At 49.3% G+C, this 13,536-nt stretch overlaps 1 protein-coding gene across 2 annotated transcripts in view; it reads left to right on the forward strand.

Moving 5' to 3' along the window:
- The first annotated feature begins 510 nt into the window (after positions 1–510).
- The window catches only part of LYRM9 (LYR motif containing 9), a 36,165-nt gene continuing 23,139 nt past the window's right edge, over positions 511–13,536 (forward strand). The window contains exons 1-4 of one of the 2 annotated variants that reach the window (XM_089900757.1): positions 511–828; positions 1,380–8,193; positions 11,536–11,678; positions 13,325–13,417. In XM_089900757.1, the coding sequence (XP_089756883.1) occupies positions 11,553–11,678; positions 13,325–13,417 (219 nt within the window). In that variant the 5' untranslated portion in view covers positions 511–828; positions 1,380–8,193; positions 11,536–11,552. The remainder of the gene's footprint in view (positions 829–1,379; positions 8,194–11,535; positions 11,679–13,324; positions 13,418–13,536) is intronic. The other variant, XM_022595884.2, reaches the window with a different exon arrangement.

Here is a 13,536-nt window from a genome sequence, read left to right on the forward strand (position 1 = left end):
AGAAGCAATATTATCCACTAACAACCTAACTCCCTTTTAGGCATCAGCTGAGAGAAGATCAGCGGCATCATTGAACAGGGGGTTTGTCTTAAGATAAAGACTCATCTTTATCTCTTTCAGGATATAAAACTTGTATTTAAATCAATTCAGAGAAGCACTTTAGCTCTAAACATTAGAAAGCGGGGAGAGCCTATTTAATAAAACAGCATTATTTCATTTTCAAAGAATGATACTGGCAGTCGCTGTGAGTTTAAATTCTGTATTCTTTTCCTCAATTATAATTATAGATGGGTCTGAAAGGAAGCATGCCTATTACTCTCATATTTATTCTTTTGACAGGTGTTATGGGACTGTAATTTGATGAAATGACTCAAAACGCAGATTCCCATCCAAATATAATTCCCGTCATCAACAAGAGTGGTTTAGGAAAAGTCCTTCTGCAAGCCTTTTCACAGGTCTTGAACACCCTCATATTTTAGCAGCAATCCATACTCAGGAAAATGGGGAGAGCCTGTCTTCAGGGCTTATATCCGAGGTAACAAAAGCCAAAAGGAAGGGTGGGTGTTTAAGGTAAGGAAGGTTGTGAGTGGGACAGCTTTCTTTTTCAACCGGGCGTACTCGGATCAGGTAAAGGGCACCCAGTAGGGTTTCCTCATTAACAGACCCCAAGTCCCGCGCGCGGCCGATAGAGGGCGTTCGGCTCAAGTCGCCCTGCAGGGGCGGTGCTTCGGCGATCCGGGGGCGGTGCTTCGGCGATCCGGGGGCGCAAGCGCACTGGTGGTAGCCGCGTCCGCCGCGTCCGAAGCTGACGTTTTCCTGTGGAGGCCGGTGAGCCGCTAGGCGCCGGCGGAGGGTGGGAGCGCGGGTGGGCGCACGGGGGCCTGAGCCACCCGTGGTGGCGGGGACTGGCTGGGGATGTGAGGTCTCGGGCGTCCTCGCCCTGGCGCGGCTAGTGGAAGACTCAGTGCCGCTGCCTTTCCTTCCCCGACCGCCTTGCCTCCGGAGAGCCGTGTGCCCCGGAGCGCGGTTCCTGGACGCGCCTCAGGCCTCGCGGGGGCGGCTCGGGCGGAGGAGGCCCAGCACGCCGGGGGGTTGGGGGCGACACGGGGAGCCCAGGGGTCTGCGGGCGCCGGGCCCGCTGGTGGAATGTTCCTGACGGGCACACGTCTCCGCCGTCGGCCTCAGTTTGCCCATTTTCAAAAGCAGTCGTGGCCCCTGCACGGGCCGACTGTCCGCAGCACCCCGTGAGGGCGCTTACCTCGAGTCACCTTCACCTTTTGATTTACGCTTCTGCCTAACTGATCAAGTCACTCCGTGGCCGAAACCCCTGAGCCCTTAGGACTAATCTTTCCTTTTGTTTGTTTTTACACACCATACAGTTCACCCACTTCAAGTGCACAATTCAGTGTCTTTTAGTTTAGTCGCAGAACGCAGGCTGCGCTCTCTGCGTCCACGTCCACCCAGCCACACTCTACTCGTCCTTCAGACCTCAGATTTAATGTTCCTTTCTCAAGAAACCTTCTCTGACCCTTGACTGGGTGAGGGACCCCATGAGCCAGTCTCTCAGGGACCTGAATTCCACTTTGTAGTATTTAGTTATAATTGAATACTTGGTTTTTATTATCCTCTGTTACTGTGTAAGTTCTGTGGGGTCAGAACTTGCCTTGATTGTTTCCGTAACTCCAGCAGCTAGCACCTTATTGGTGCCCAATGCCTATTTCAGCACACACGTGCCTTCTGTGTGTCAGACTCTGTACTGTACTAGGGATACAACCATGAACAAAATAAACTTCCTGCTCTCGTGGAGCTTACGTTCCAGTGGGGGAATGAATACAAACAAGTAAGTAAATATATATCGTGGTGAAAAATGCCGTGAACAAAAAAGAAATGCTGTGAAGGAAAGAAGAAAGGACTATAGTGTGGTCAGAGAAGGTCTCGCTCTTTTTTTTTTTTTTTTGCGGTACGCGGACCCCTCACTGTTGTGGCCTCTCCCGTTGCGGAGCACAGGCTCCGGACGCGCAGGCTCAGCGGCCATGGCTCACGGGCCCAGCCGCTCCACGGCATGTGGGGTCTTCCTGGACCGGGGCACGAACCCGCGTCCACCTGCATCGGCAGGCGGACTCTCAGCCACTGCGCCACCAGGGAAGCCCCAGAGAAGGTCTCTTAAATGAGACTTGGATACATGGGCGTGTGAGCCACGTGGGTGCCTGGAAGAGTGGTTGGGTATGTGAGGACAAGCAAGGAGGCCAGAGGGAGGAGGAGCATGAGAGAAAAAGGGTAAACCAGGCGCTCTCAGCTCAAGGGTCCTTGGAGACAAGCCCTGGGTGTGTGTAGAAAGAGCTTGAGTTAGGAAGGGAGATGCCCAGCTGTGGCTCTTAGCTGGTTCTTCTGTGTGACCTTGAGCCTCAGTTTTCTTCCTCTGTAAAGTGGGAGTAACAGGATTGGAGCTTCAGTAGGCCCTTTGAAGTACCCAGCCCAGTATCTGACACCTGGTAGCTGTATAATACATCAATTCCCGTCTTTGGCCCTCGAGTAGAGTGTGTTGTGGCCTGTGTGGGCAAGGCCATTGGCACAAAGCAGTCTCATATCACCAGATTCAGTTGAGGTTGCTGGTTGCTCTGCTTTTCAACCAGCATGTTTGCTTTTGGATGATGTTTCTGGTTTGCTTTGGCTGGAAAAGCTCACCAGGTTCACTTCAAACTGTAAAGGCCCAGGGTGGTTTGGGCTGACAAATGTGATGTTCAGGATCCTTTGAGACAGCAGGTGTGGTAGAAAGAGCTGAGGATTCAGAGCCAAAGGATCTGAGTTTGAGACCTGCCTCTGCCACCTGCTGGCTTTGTGACTTCAGGACAGTCCCCTTCTTCCTGGCTTTAGTTCCTCTTTGGTAAGTGGGAATCCATCAGCACACATTTATTGAGCTTCTGTTATGTACCGGGCACTGTTGACTATGGAGGGGTGACTAACATAGTCTCTGTCCTCCAGAAGCTGACAAACAGCAAGGAACACAGGTGGCCAGGTAGAGTAGGAAAGGGTAAGACGTCCAAGCACCTAACACGTGCCAGCCCCTGGGCTAGGCAGTGTACTGACATTAGCTTGAGTGATCTTTGCAAACCCCCCGTGAGGTACATATTCTGTTGTCCAGTTTACAGAGGAGGAAGCCGAAGGCCAGAGAAGGTGAATTTAATGAGAGAAGTTGGAACCAGACTTCAGAGGGCCTTGGATAAAGAACATTCCACAGAGGTTTTGGAGGAGGGTGTGTTTTGTAGGAAGTGTGGCACTGTGAGGGCTGGACTGGAAGGAGAGAGGCTGGATAAGGAGGCATTGTTACAAAGCTGGGAACCGAGATAGTGTCCATGGGGCTGGATCTTGAGAGCCTTGACCATGTGGGAGAGAGACTGGAGGAGTGAGGATTGTTCCCCGTTTCTAGCTTGGGAGAACATGCGTTCAAGCTGGAGCCCCGGAGTTGGGGGGGAGCAGAACCGTTCTGTTCCTATATTGCGACTTTACCCATCCAGAAGAATAATTGCATATTTAAACAATGTCCTGTGCAGGCTTAATTTAGCTTTATCAGTGCTCAGTGAGGCATAATTTCTGGTTATTTTCTGTAGTTCCATTCTTTTCTTTCTTTTTTAATGTATGACTTTTTTTTCCCATTTATTTTTATGTGCCCTATGTCAGGGCACAGGTTAGGGAAAGACAGTGGGATTAAATGGGGCTGAAGGCTTGTTTCTCAGCATCTGTAATGGTGATACCATTTGGCTCCCAGGAAATCCCCTTTGTGACTTTATTTTCACTCTTTTCCTGTATTCTGTCACATTCTCCTTGGGTTTCCTAAGAGCTTTTTTTTTTTTAGTATTTCTCTAGTTGCCCCTTTTCTTTGTGTAATTGACATTAGTCTTGGGACTTGTTTTTTCATCTGTATGCAGGGGGAAGCCATAGATGAGGTCCTTGGGTTTCTGAAAAGCATGGAACAAGGGTTTATGGAGAAGGTTGAAAACCAAGAACTGGATATAGTATAGTCAGGTGCTTTCATGAATGCTTGGACCTGGTCCTGAAGGAGCCCTGGGGAGAGTTCTCAGTGGGGTCCTTAGCCCTGATCTGGGCAACATTTGCGAGTGGCTCAGATATAGACATAGGTAGTGTGAGAAGCAGGTGAGGGCATGGGCTTTGGAATAAAATAGGCCTAGGTTTGATTCCTTACCTGACCATGTACTAGCTGTGTGGCCTCTGGCAAGTTACTTAACCTCTCAAGAGTTTCAGTTTCCTCATGTGTAAAATGGGGCTAATGATACCCACTCCATAAGACTGTTGTGAGGATACTTGAGATAACACATGCAAAGCTGTCAACACCTCCCTGACATATGCTAATCCCTCCCTGAATGGTAGGTAGTAAGACATGCCATCAGCTCTGCAGAGGCCAGGGGTAGGAGAGCCATGTAACATGTCAGGCCGTTCATCTCTGTGGTCCTAGGGCTGAGTCCAGAGTCACACGTGGGATAGATGCTCAGAATGGCCTTGCATGGGTGACTGACACAGCTTGCTGGGCTTACTTTCTCTCTTTGTACCCGCTTTGTACCTCGTATGTGATTGTTTCTGTGCTTTTGTTGTGCTGAATTGAGTTGGGTAACAGACAGGATCAGGTGTCCCAGAGATTGTGGCAGATTGTGACTCTGGACTGAACTAATAAAATACAGGATGGGGAAACAGACCTAAGGATAGTTCGTGGAGAAAAGGTTCCGTTGAGCCGAATGCCAGGGCCATGTGAGGGCCAGAGCAGAGAATGCAGTCTGGGCCGCATTCCTTGGATTCCCAAGTAAAGGAGGTGGCATTGCCATGTGAGCGCCAGTGCCCACGGAGCCAGTCAGAACACAAGCAAACCATGGTTTTTCTCTCTGGACAATACGTTGAAGAGTGAGATGGATAATGAAGGGATGTGTGTGTGTCCAGAAAGAGGAGGGCGGTGAGATGGAGAAGCATTGGGGGTTACGGCACCTTCAGGATGCTTATCTCGGAAAAGATATGACTGGGGGGCTGGGGTGATTGACTTTGAATAATGACAGACTGGACTTGGTGGTAGGTTAGGGAGACTTTAGCCCCAAAGGGCAGAGCTCAGAACGGCGAGTAGAATTTTACAGGGCAGATCTTAGCTCAGAAGCGAAAGGACTTTCAGCGCCCTGCCTTGAGTGAGAAAAGGTGGGTGACTCCCTGCCATGAGAAGGGATTCTTTGACACCAAGTGGGAGAAGGTCACTTTCAGCTCTTTGGCATCCTGCTTTTGAAAGGTGACCTACTTTGCCCTGTTTCTGTTCATTCAAGTTAACACCTTTTCCTGAGAGCCTGCTACTTCGGTGGCCGCAGGATGAGTAACCAGAACTCAGTTCTGATTTGGGAAAAAGCTAAAAAAGTTTCACGTGATCTGTAGTTTGATTTAAATGTAAAAAAAAAGACGTATTTCTTTTTCTCTCTGATGTATAGAGAGCTAACTGAATCAATGAAATGCACAAACCTCTTCTGACCTCAGTCTGCACCAGAGGCTTTCTTTAGCAGACCATTCCTATTTTGGGTAGAAGCATTAAAAGGGCATCATAACGTATTGTTTTCCCTTTTGCTGCTCTTCCAGGGGCAGAGAAGGGCCTGGGAGAGGAACCTCATATTCAGTGAGCTGCTGCCAAGAACCAGGCATCTATGTCTCTTATTTAATCCTCACATCAGCCTTGCCATGGTTTGGGGCCCGCATGCTTCACTCTTCCACTCAGTCAGTACTCAGGGACAGAAAAGTGGCCTGAAAGTTGTTGGGGAGAGGGAGGATTCAGTCTGACACCCCTGTTTAGTGGCCACTGTGTGCCAGGCACTGTGGGAGTGACAAAGTGACAGAGGAGACTGAGCGGGGAAGAAGGTAGAGTGCGTGGGGATTTGGTTACAGATGAGATAGAGGTTGGTGGTTGATTGGGGAAAGTCTTCAACACCCCACCCCTCCATCACCATGCACACATACTAATGACCCTAGCGTTTGTTCTGTGGGTGCCATTAAAGGATATCAAGCAAGGGGCTCACAGATGAGATTTTTGTTTTTAGAGGCTCATTCTGGCTGAGCATAGGGAGGGATTGAAGAGTTGGCGTTTCAGAAGGGTGTTGGATTAATCCTGGAGAGAGTCTCTGAGAGCCTAACTGGTCCTTGGAAAAGGAGGGGCCCCCTTTCCTTCAAGAACTCAGGGAGGTTGGAGCACTGGAGCTGGAGCCAGAGACCACATCCCAGCTCCACCACTCCCTGGTTGTGTATCCGTGGGCATGTCAGCCCACTTTTCAGCCTCAGTTTCCACATCTGCAAAGTGGGGATTACAATGCTTTTTGTCAGAGGGTAGTTGTAAAACTGCACCATGCCTAACACATCAGTCGGCTCTCAGGCGAGGCTGAATTTCATGGTGGTGGGGAGCCAAGGATATTCTCGTCTGATGGCCTCTCCAGACCGAGTGAGGTAGGAGGCGTCAGTGGCCTGCGGGAGTTCCTGCTGGTGAGCTGGAGGGAGGCTGAGGAGACTGGAAGAGGCCTGGAGTATTTGGGTGGGAAAGGGAGGGTGTTTCTGCCAGAGGTGATGGCCAGGAGTACCGAGGCATGGAGGACCCTGCAGAGAGCAGCAGTCCTCACTTTATAGGAGCACAGGCTGTCTCGGCCACATTTGGACCTCCAGGGCCTGAAGGCAGGGAGAAGGCTGAGCTATTGTTTGCTCAAGCTTGGGGATTGGCTGGATTTTGAGGTTATTCAGTCAGCAAGCATTGATGGAGGAGTCCACTGTGTGCTCTGGACTGTGCTAGGCATTGAGGCACTGAGGTGGGGGATCTGACACAGTCCTTGCCCTCGTGGGCTGGTGGGAGAGATGGACAGGCAAACACAGGGTGATTCCTGCACGTACAACAGCCTGTGGACACGCAAATAAAGAAGAGAGTCTAGTTCTGTGTGGGGGTAAGAGGGATAGGAGGAATTAACCAAAAAGAAATCACTGGAAGAGTGTTAGGAGCTCACAGAATCAAGGGAGAAGCCTAGAGAACCGTGCAGGAATCTAGACATTTCTGGAAGGCCAGGCAGCAGGACCTTCAAGGACAGTTCAGAGCAGGAAGAAGCTGATCAGGACACACTTCTCAGGGGTACATGAACTCATTTGCCGGCTCTTTGTTACCATGTTCAGGACCCTGTTTCCAGAGGTGGCATATACTCAAGTGGCCTAGTTTGGGTCCGATGCTCTCCTTGTGGCCGGGAGAGATGCAGCCACTGGCCACAGTCTCAGCAGGCCACACTCAATGGGAAGGAGTCATCCCTTAGAAAGAAAATTGGGGGTGAAGGAAGCTGTTAGGAAGAACCACAGAAATGTATTACAGGATGAATAAAAGTCCTTTTGGGGCAGGGGCTAGTGTTCCAGGCAGCACTCATCGCGGGCTCTGGAGCCAGACTTCCCATGTGGAAAGCCTGGCTTCTGCTCTCACAGCTGTGTGACCTTGGACAAATTTCCTCCCTTCTTTTTGCCTCCATTTCTTTATATGTAAAAGGAGAGCATAATGGTACCTCTTGTAGAGTTACTGAGAAGATTAAAATTAGTTAATTCTTGTGCATTTTTAGAATAGTGCCTAGCACATAATAAGTATTCAGCAAGGCAGTTGTAATAATAACTGTAAATGATGACGACGACGATGATGATGGTTACTATATCATTCAAGGAACTATAGGTGGTTTTTGTCAATGTGCCTGGCAGGTAGAAGAGTGAGGAGGGATGAACCTGGGCAGATAAGGATGCTCTCGGAATTGGCATCAGCCTAAAGAGCGTAAGACTTTATTCACTAGGTGATGGGCAGCCATGTGTGATGGTTAAGTTTATGGGTCAGCTTGACTGGGTCATGGGGTGCCCAGATATTTGGCCCAACATTATTCTGGGTGTGTCTGTGAAGGTGTTTTCGGATAAGATTAACATTTAAATCAGGGGACTGAATTAAGTAAATTGCCCTCCCTCACGTGCGTGGACCTCATCTAAGCACTGGAAAGCCTGAATTAGACCTTTCCCTACTGAGAGAGAATTCTCCTGCCTGACGCAGCCTTCGTGCTGGGACACTGGCTCTTCCTGGTTCTGCAGCAGCTTCCGGCCTTCTGACTCAAACTGGGATATATCAGCTCTGCGGATTTTGAACTTTCCAGCCTCAATAGTCATGTGAGCCAATGTCTTATAATTTCTTTCTTTCTCTCTCTCTCTGTATATGTATCTGATTGGTTCTACCTCTCTGGAGAACCTTAATACATCTGTTATATGCCAAGCATTCTGTCACGGTGCTGAGACTATAGCAGGCAAACATGACACAGGCTGTCGTGTGCCATCAGAGTTCAGTTTGCCTGGACTCAGTAGCCAGTGTTGGGTGATGTGATGCGGGGTGTTGGGCAGGGGCCAGAGCAAGAGGGGGTCTTGGAGGCCATAGAAAGCAGTATGGATTTTATACTGTAGACCAGTGCTTTTCCAAAGTTCAATACCACTTTCATGATTCTTGGCATATCCAGATTTCAACTGCATTCTTACTTGCTTGATACATTTTTAAAAATCACCTTTCTGCCCGTTCATTTTTTAAACTGTTGTAAGCCATAATACCTATGAGATTATGGAATTTTTTTTTCTCATTACACATGAAAATAAATATAAAAGCATGACAATAAAAGGATGTTCCATATACTGCTTAAAATATTTTCATCTTTGTCCCATATTTTGGGAAAAGTTGTCATGAGTGATAGGGATGGGATGGACATCAGGGGTTTTAGGCAGGAACATGACATGCTGCGATTTATGTTTTGGAAAGATTCACTCTGGCTGTTGAGTGAAGAATAGATTGTCAGACAATAGATTGCTGGGAACTCTTGCAGGTGTCTGCCTGAGTTGTGATGAGAGTCTGAACCGAGGATGTGCAGTGGAAGTAGAGAGGAGGGGACAGATTTGAGGGGCGTCCAGCGGTAGAATTTGATAGGACTTAGAGACCAGTGGCGTGGGGATTGAGGAGAAGGCAGGTTGTCTCTGTGCTGGCTTTGGTTTGGTTGCCTGGGAAGACAGAGGTGTCTTTACAGAGGCAGGGAGCTCAGGTGGGGAGGCTAAGGTCAAATCCAAAGAGCAGGATATGCGAAGCAAGGGTTCCCAGGGCTACAGGGTTTGACTACAGATTTAGCAATGATGCTGTGAGGTTCATTGTGCCTTAATAGCAAGCCCATGCTTTAAATTAAATTAAAACATTTTTAGTTTAACTCGTCTGAGTGGACCCACACAGGCATTCTCTTCTAGTTATTACTGAGAATGACTAAGTATTATAATTGAGCTGAAAATAATCTCCCGCCCATACTTGCTGGGTTGGTTTCTAAGTATTGCTTGGGTTTTTAAGTAATGTAACAAAGTTGTGTTCTTTCCAAGTGTTAATTTTAAAGACTGCAGATGGTAACCATCTGTTACACGACTAGCATTTTACAATATTTGATTAGCACTTTATATAGTTTGGGAAAGCCTGCCAGTGGAGTCTGCCCATTAGCCTTCGGTGGTATGTCCTCTGTGGTAGCCCTTGAAGGTCTCTGTCCCCATGATACGTGGCTCCCCTCTGTTTGTTGTGCTGAAGTGTGACTAGTCGGACTGGCAGGTTGATATACGTGGCAAGAGAACCTTGAAGAGCCCTGCCCTGTTTGCACTCTTCCTTAGAGCTGGAACCATCAGAGCTCACTGGTGAAGCAGAATTTGGGAGGGCTAGATCTGTCCATCAGTTAGGACTCTTGGTTGCAAGTGACAAAACAACAAACCCAAACCTGTGGTTTGTTGGGACCCTAGGCAAATCTGGGACTGCCTTCAGGTGCACAGTTTTGGGACTCAGGTGACTTCTTTAGACTTGCTTTCAATCAGGGTCTCAGCTCTGCCGTCTGCTGTGTGCCTTCAATCTCAGGCTTCAAGAGGAGGCAAGATGGCTTCCCTGAGGGTGAAGTCCTCTCAGCATCAAGTCTAGAGGGAAAGAATGAAGCCTTTCCACTCACTCCTGCAGAGGTGTTGAGATTTGCTCTGATTGGACCAGTTTGTCATGTGCCCATCCTTGTGACCATGTGGATAAAAGGCTCTGATTGTTCAGGCCTGGAGTGGAGCCCCACCCAGACCTTGTGGGCTGAGACCTGAAGGGGTGGATTCCCAGTGACTCATCCCAGGGTGTTACCAGGTGGGAGGATTGGGGAGGGGCAGGCGGCCACCTGCCCACCCCAGTGTCAGAGTGAAAGGTCATAGTACCAGGAGCAATGGGCAAATTTAAACTGTGGAGACAGACATTTATTGTTGCCAGGAAGATCATATGCTGGAAATGGAATGAAGGAGCCTCTGAAACTAGCTCCTTAGCAAGTGTCCTTTCCTAATTTGAGATAGATTAGTATTTAGATTTAGTATTCGGGTTCTCTTTTTTTTTGAGTGGGTGGGGATTGTCTTCTTTTTATGTTACTTTAAAACTAAGGCCCCTCACTTAATCTTGGTCTGTTAGCTTCTCCATTTGGAACACAGTGAGCTTCTCTCTCTCAGAGATGGGAAATCTGTGCAGAGGAGATAACAGATTCCATTCAGTCCAGTTCAGCAAACAGGGCACGAAGCACTGGGGCCCGGGCCAGGCTCAGTAGGTCTGGCAGCCGATGAATCCCCAGCAGTGTGGGAAGCGCTGTTACAGTTCCAGGAACGTGGCGCTGCACCCCCCCAGGGAGGGACAGTCACGAAGGGCTTCCCAGAGGAAGAGACACTGACCTGGCCCTGGAAGGATGAACACAAGTTCCTCACATGGAGGAGACGGGGAAGGGAGCTCCACGCTGAGGGGGCTGTGTGTGCAAAGGCACAAGAGGTGACCTACTTGCCGGCTGAAAAGGTCTGGGAGAAGTTCCTTGTGTCTGACTCTGGGGTGAGCCGAGAAACTGGTGCCAAAGGTCATTCTGGCGTCACTGTGGGGGCGACTGGGGGAGTGACAGGCTTCAGGCAGGGGCACCAGGCAAGATGCTGTAGTAGAGGTTCAGGCAGGATCCTCTGGAGCATCTTGTTAAATTGCAGGTTCTGTCCAGTAGGTCTGGGGTGACATTGCATTTCTAATTAGCTCATGGGTGATGTCGATGCTACTGGTCCAGGACCACACTTCGAGTAGCGAGGCTCAGACCTCTGGGCATTCTTCCCTCTGTTGCCTGAAGTCAGCTGGTTTCTCAGTGACTGTGACGCAGGATCTTCCTGCTCATCTCCCTTATTCCTCCTGGCATGACACCTCCTCATCCACCACCTGAAGCTGGTCTCCAGAAGGAAGACGACAGGATGAGGCTGTGCCTCTCACCTTTGGTCCTTGCAGGCCTGCTCTGAGCTGAGACTTCTGCAGGACCGAATGCCCAGCCTGAGCTCGGGGTCTGGGTTCCCTGGGGACCCGGCTCCGTACTGTATCAAATACGTCTGCTTCCCAGAGCGCTGGAAGCTGGGGGCCAGGGCTGAGTATTGGCTTGATGCCTAGAAGTGATGCTCTGTGTTTTCCAGGGACAGAGGCCTTGCAGATGGCCCCGCTACCGGGGGCAGAGCTGGTCCAGAGGCCGCTGCAGCTCTACCGATACCTGCTGCGCTGTTGCCGGCAGCTGCCAACCAAGGGCATCCAGGAGCATTATAAGCATGCTGTCAGGCAGGTGGGAGTAGGGTCCACTGGGCTTGGGGTGGGGGGCTTCCTGTAATAGGGGGCCTATCACAGGGTTGGGGGCCAGGGGCAGTGGGCAGGGATGGTTTTTCCGGTGGTGGGGTTGGGGGTGGCAGTTCCGTAAGAGCCACCGGAAAGCAGTGCTGGTCAGCCCAGCTCCTCTCTCTGGTTTCTGTTCTGGAAACAGGATGCACCCAGCACAGCAGCTCTGTGCCAGGGCTTGAATAAGGCAGCTAAACAGATAATTAAAATAGAGTGTGAGACATAACATCATTTTGACAGGCATACCTGCCAATAATGCACAACCTGAATTTAATCATGAGAAAACATCAGGTAAACCCAAACTGAGCAACCGTCTACCACATAACCAGCCTGTGCTCGTCAAATGTGTCAACGTCCTGAAACACAAAGGCAGATGACTGCTCTGGTTTAAAGGGGACTAAAGAGATGTGACAACCAAGTGTAAGGAGTGATCCCAGATTGGATCCTGGACCAGAAAAAGCAATGATTGTAAAGGGCATTATTGAGGAAATTCATGAAGCTGGAATATGGACTGTAGATTAGATAACAGTATTATATCAGTGTTCAATTTTCTGAAGTTGATTACTGTGGTTATGTAAGATAATGCCCTTGCTTACATACCCAAAGTATTCAGGGGTTAAGGTCATGATACCTGAAACTTTAAATGCTTCCAAAAATTTTTATACAAACCCATATAGAGAATGATAAAGCAAATGTGGCAAAGTAGTAACAGTTGGTGATTCTGGTAGGGAATTCTTTCGTAATATTCTTGCAGCTTTTCTGTAGATTAAAAATTATTTCCAAATAAAAAGTTAAAAGCTGAAATTTGTATAAATATAGTATGGAAAGTAAAAAAATAGAGGTAGTAACAGAGGGTTGTGGAAACATAGAGAAGGAGTAGTTAGCTGTCTGAGGGAGTCTGGGAGGACTTCCTGGAGGTGAGCATTTGAGGTGCTCCTAAAGATAAGTAGGAGGACGTGTGGGGTTGAGAGTGACATATCAGAGGAAGTAACCAGTTCTTTTGAAGGGCCATGAGAGCCACACCAGTGAACCTGAATCTCATGTTGCTTTTCAAAGGTGAACATCTCGTCAAAGCAAACAGCAGCCCTGCATTGCTCTGCTTTGGGCCTGGCTGGATTTTCCAAAGCCACCCTCTCCACTGCCCCTCCCTTCCCTGCATGGCTTTCCAGCATGGGTCTGGAGAAACTCTGCTCTTCTCTGTGGTGAAGCCATGCAGAGAGCTCAGCCTGGTGAAAGCAGCTTCCTGGGAAGAGCAAACGAAGCAGAGAGATGGAAGTTTCCCTCAGGCCTCTGCTACCCGATAACCTTTTAGCTTGGGGCCAGTCTTCCTTTTCACGGCTGCCCTGCTGGTAGGAGTACAGGCTGTGTAGTTAGATAGTCCAGGATTCAAATGCTGGTGCCATTGCTTAACGGCAAGGTAGGGTTTCTGAGCCTGTTTCCTCCTCTCAGGGTGTGATCATCGTAACTGTCTGTGGAGGGGTAAGAGTGATGCTGAGTGTACAGTGCCCACAGTGTGCCTGGCCCACAACTGCTGCTCTGAAGCTGCCAGTCCTGGGATTTTTGCCTAGTCATCTTTCCATATGCTTAAACCTCCAGAGTTTCCGAGTTCATTCGGATGAAGACAGCCCTGAGAGGATCCAGCAGATTATTAAAAGAGCCATTGAAGATGCTGACTGGATCCTGAACAAGGTAAGTGCTCGGCTCCGACTTCCACCTGCGAGTTGGGGTTGAGGGCTGTAATCTCCGTGACCACCAGGGGTCGCCCCTGCCCCACAGTTGAGACCGATCAGCGCTGTGGAGGCCCCCCT

This window comes from Delphinapterus leucas, chromosome 19 (genome assembly GCF_059928025.1).
Source record: "Delphinapterus leucas isolate spDelLeu-1000000601 "Yukka" chromosome 19, BTC_Dleu_Yukka2, whole genome shotgun sequence".
Classification (NCBI taxonomy): Eukaryota; Metazoa; Chordata; class Mammalia; order Artiodactyla; family Monodontidae; genus Delphinapterus; species Delphinapterus leucas.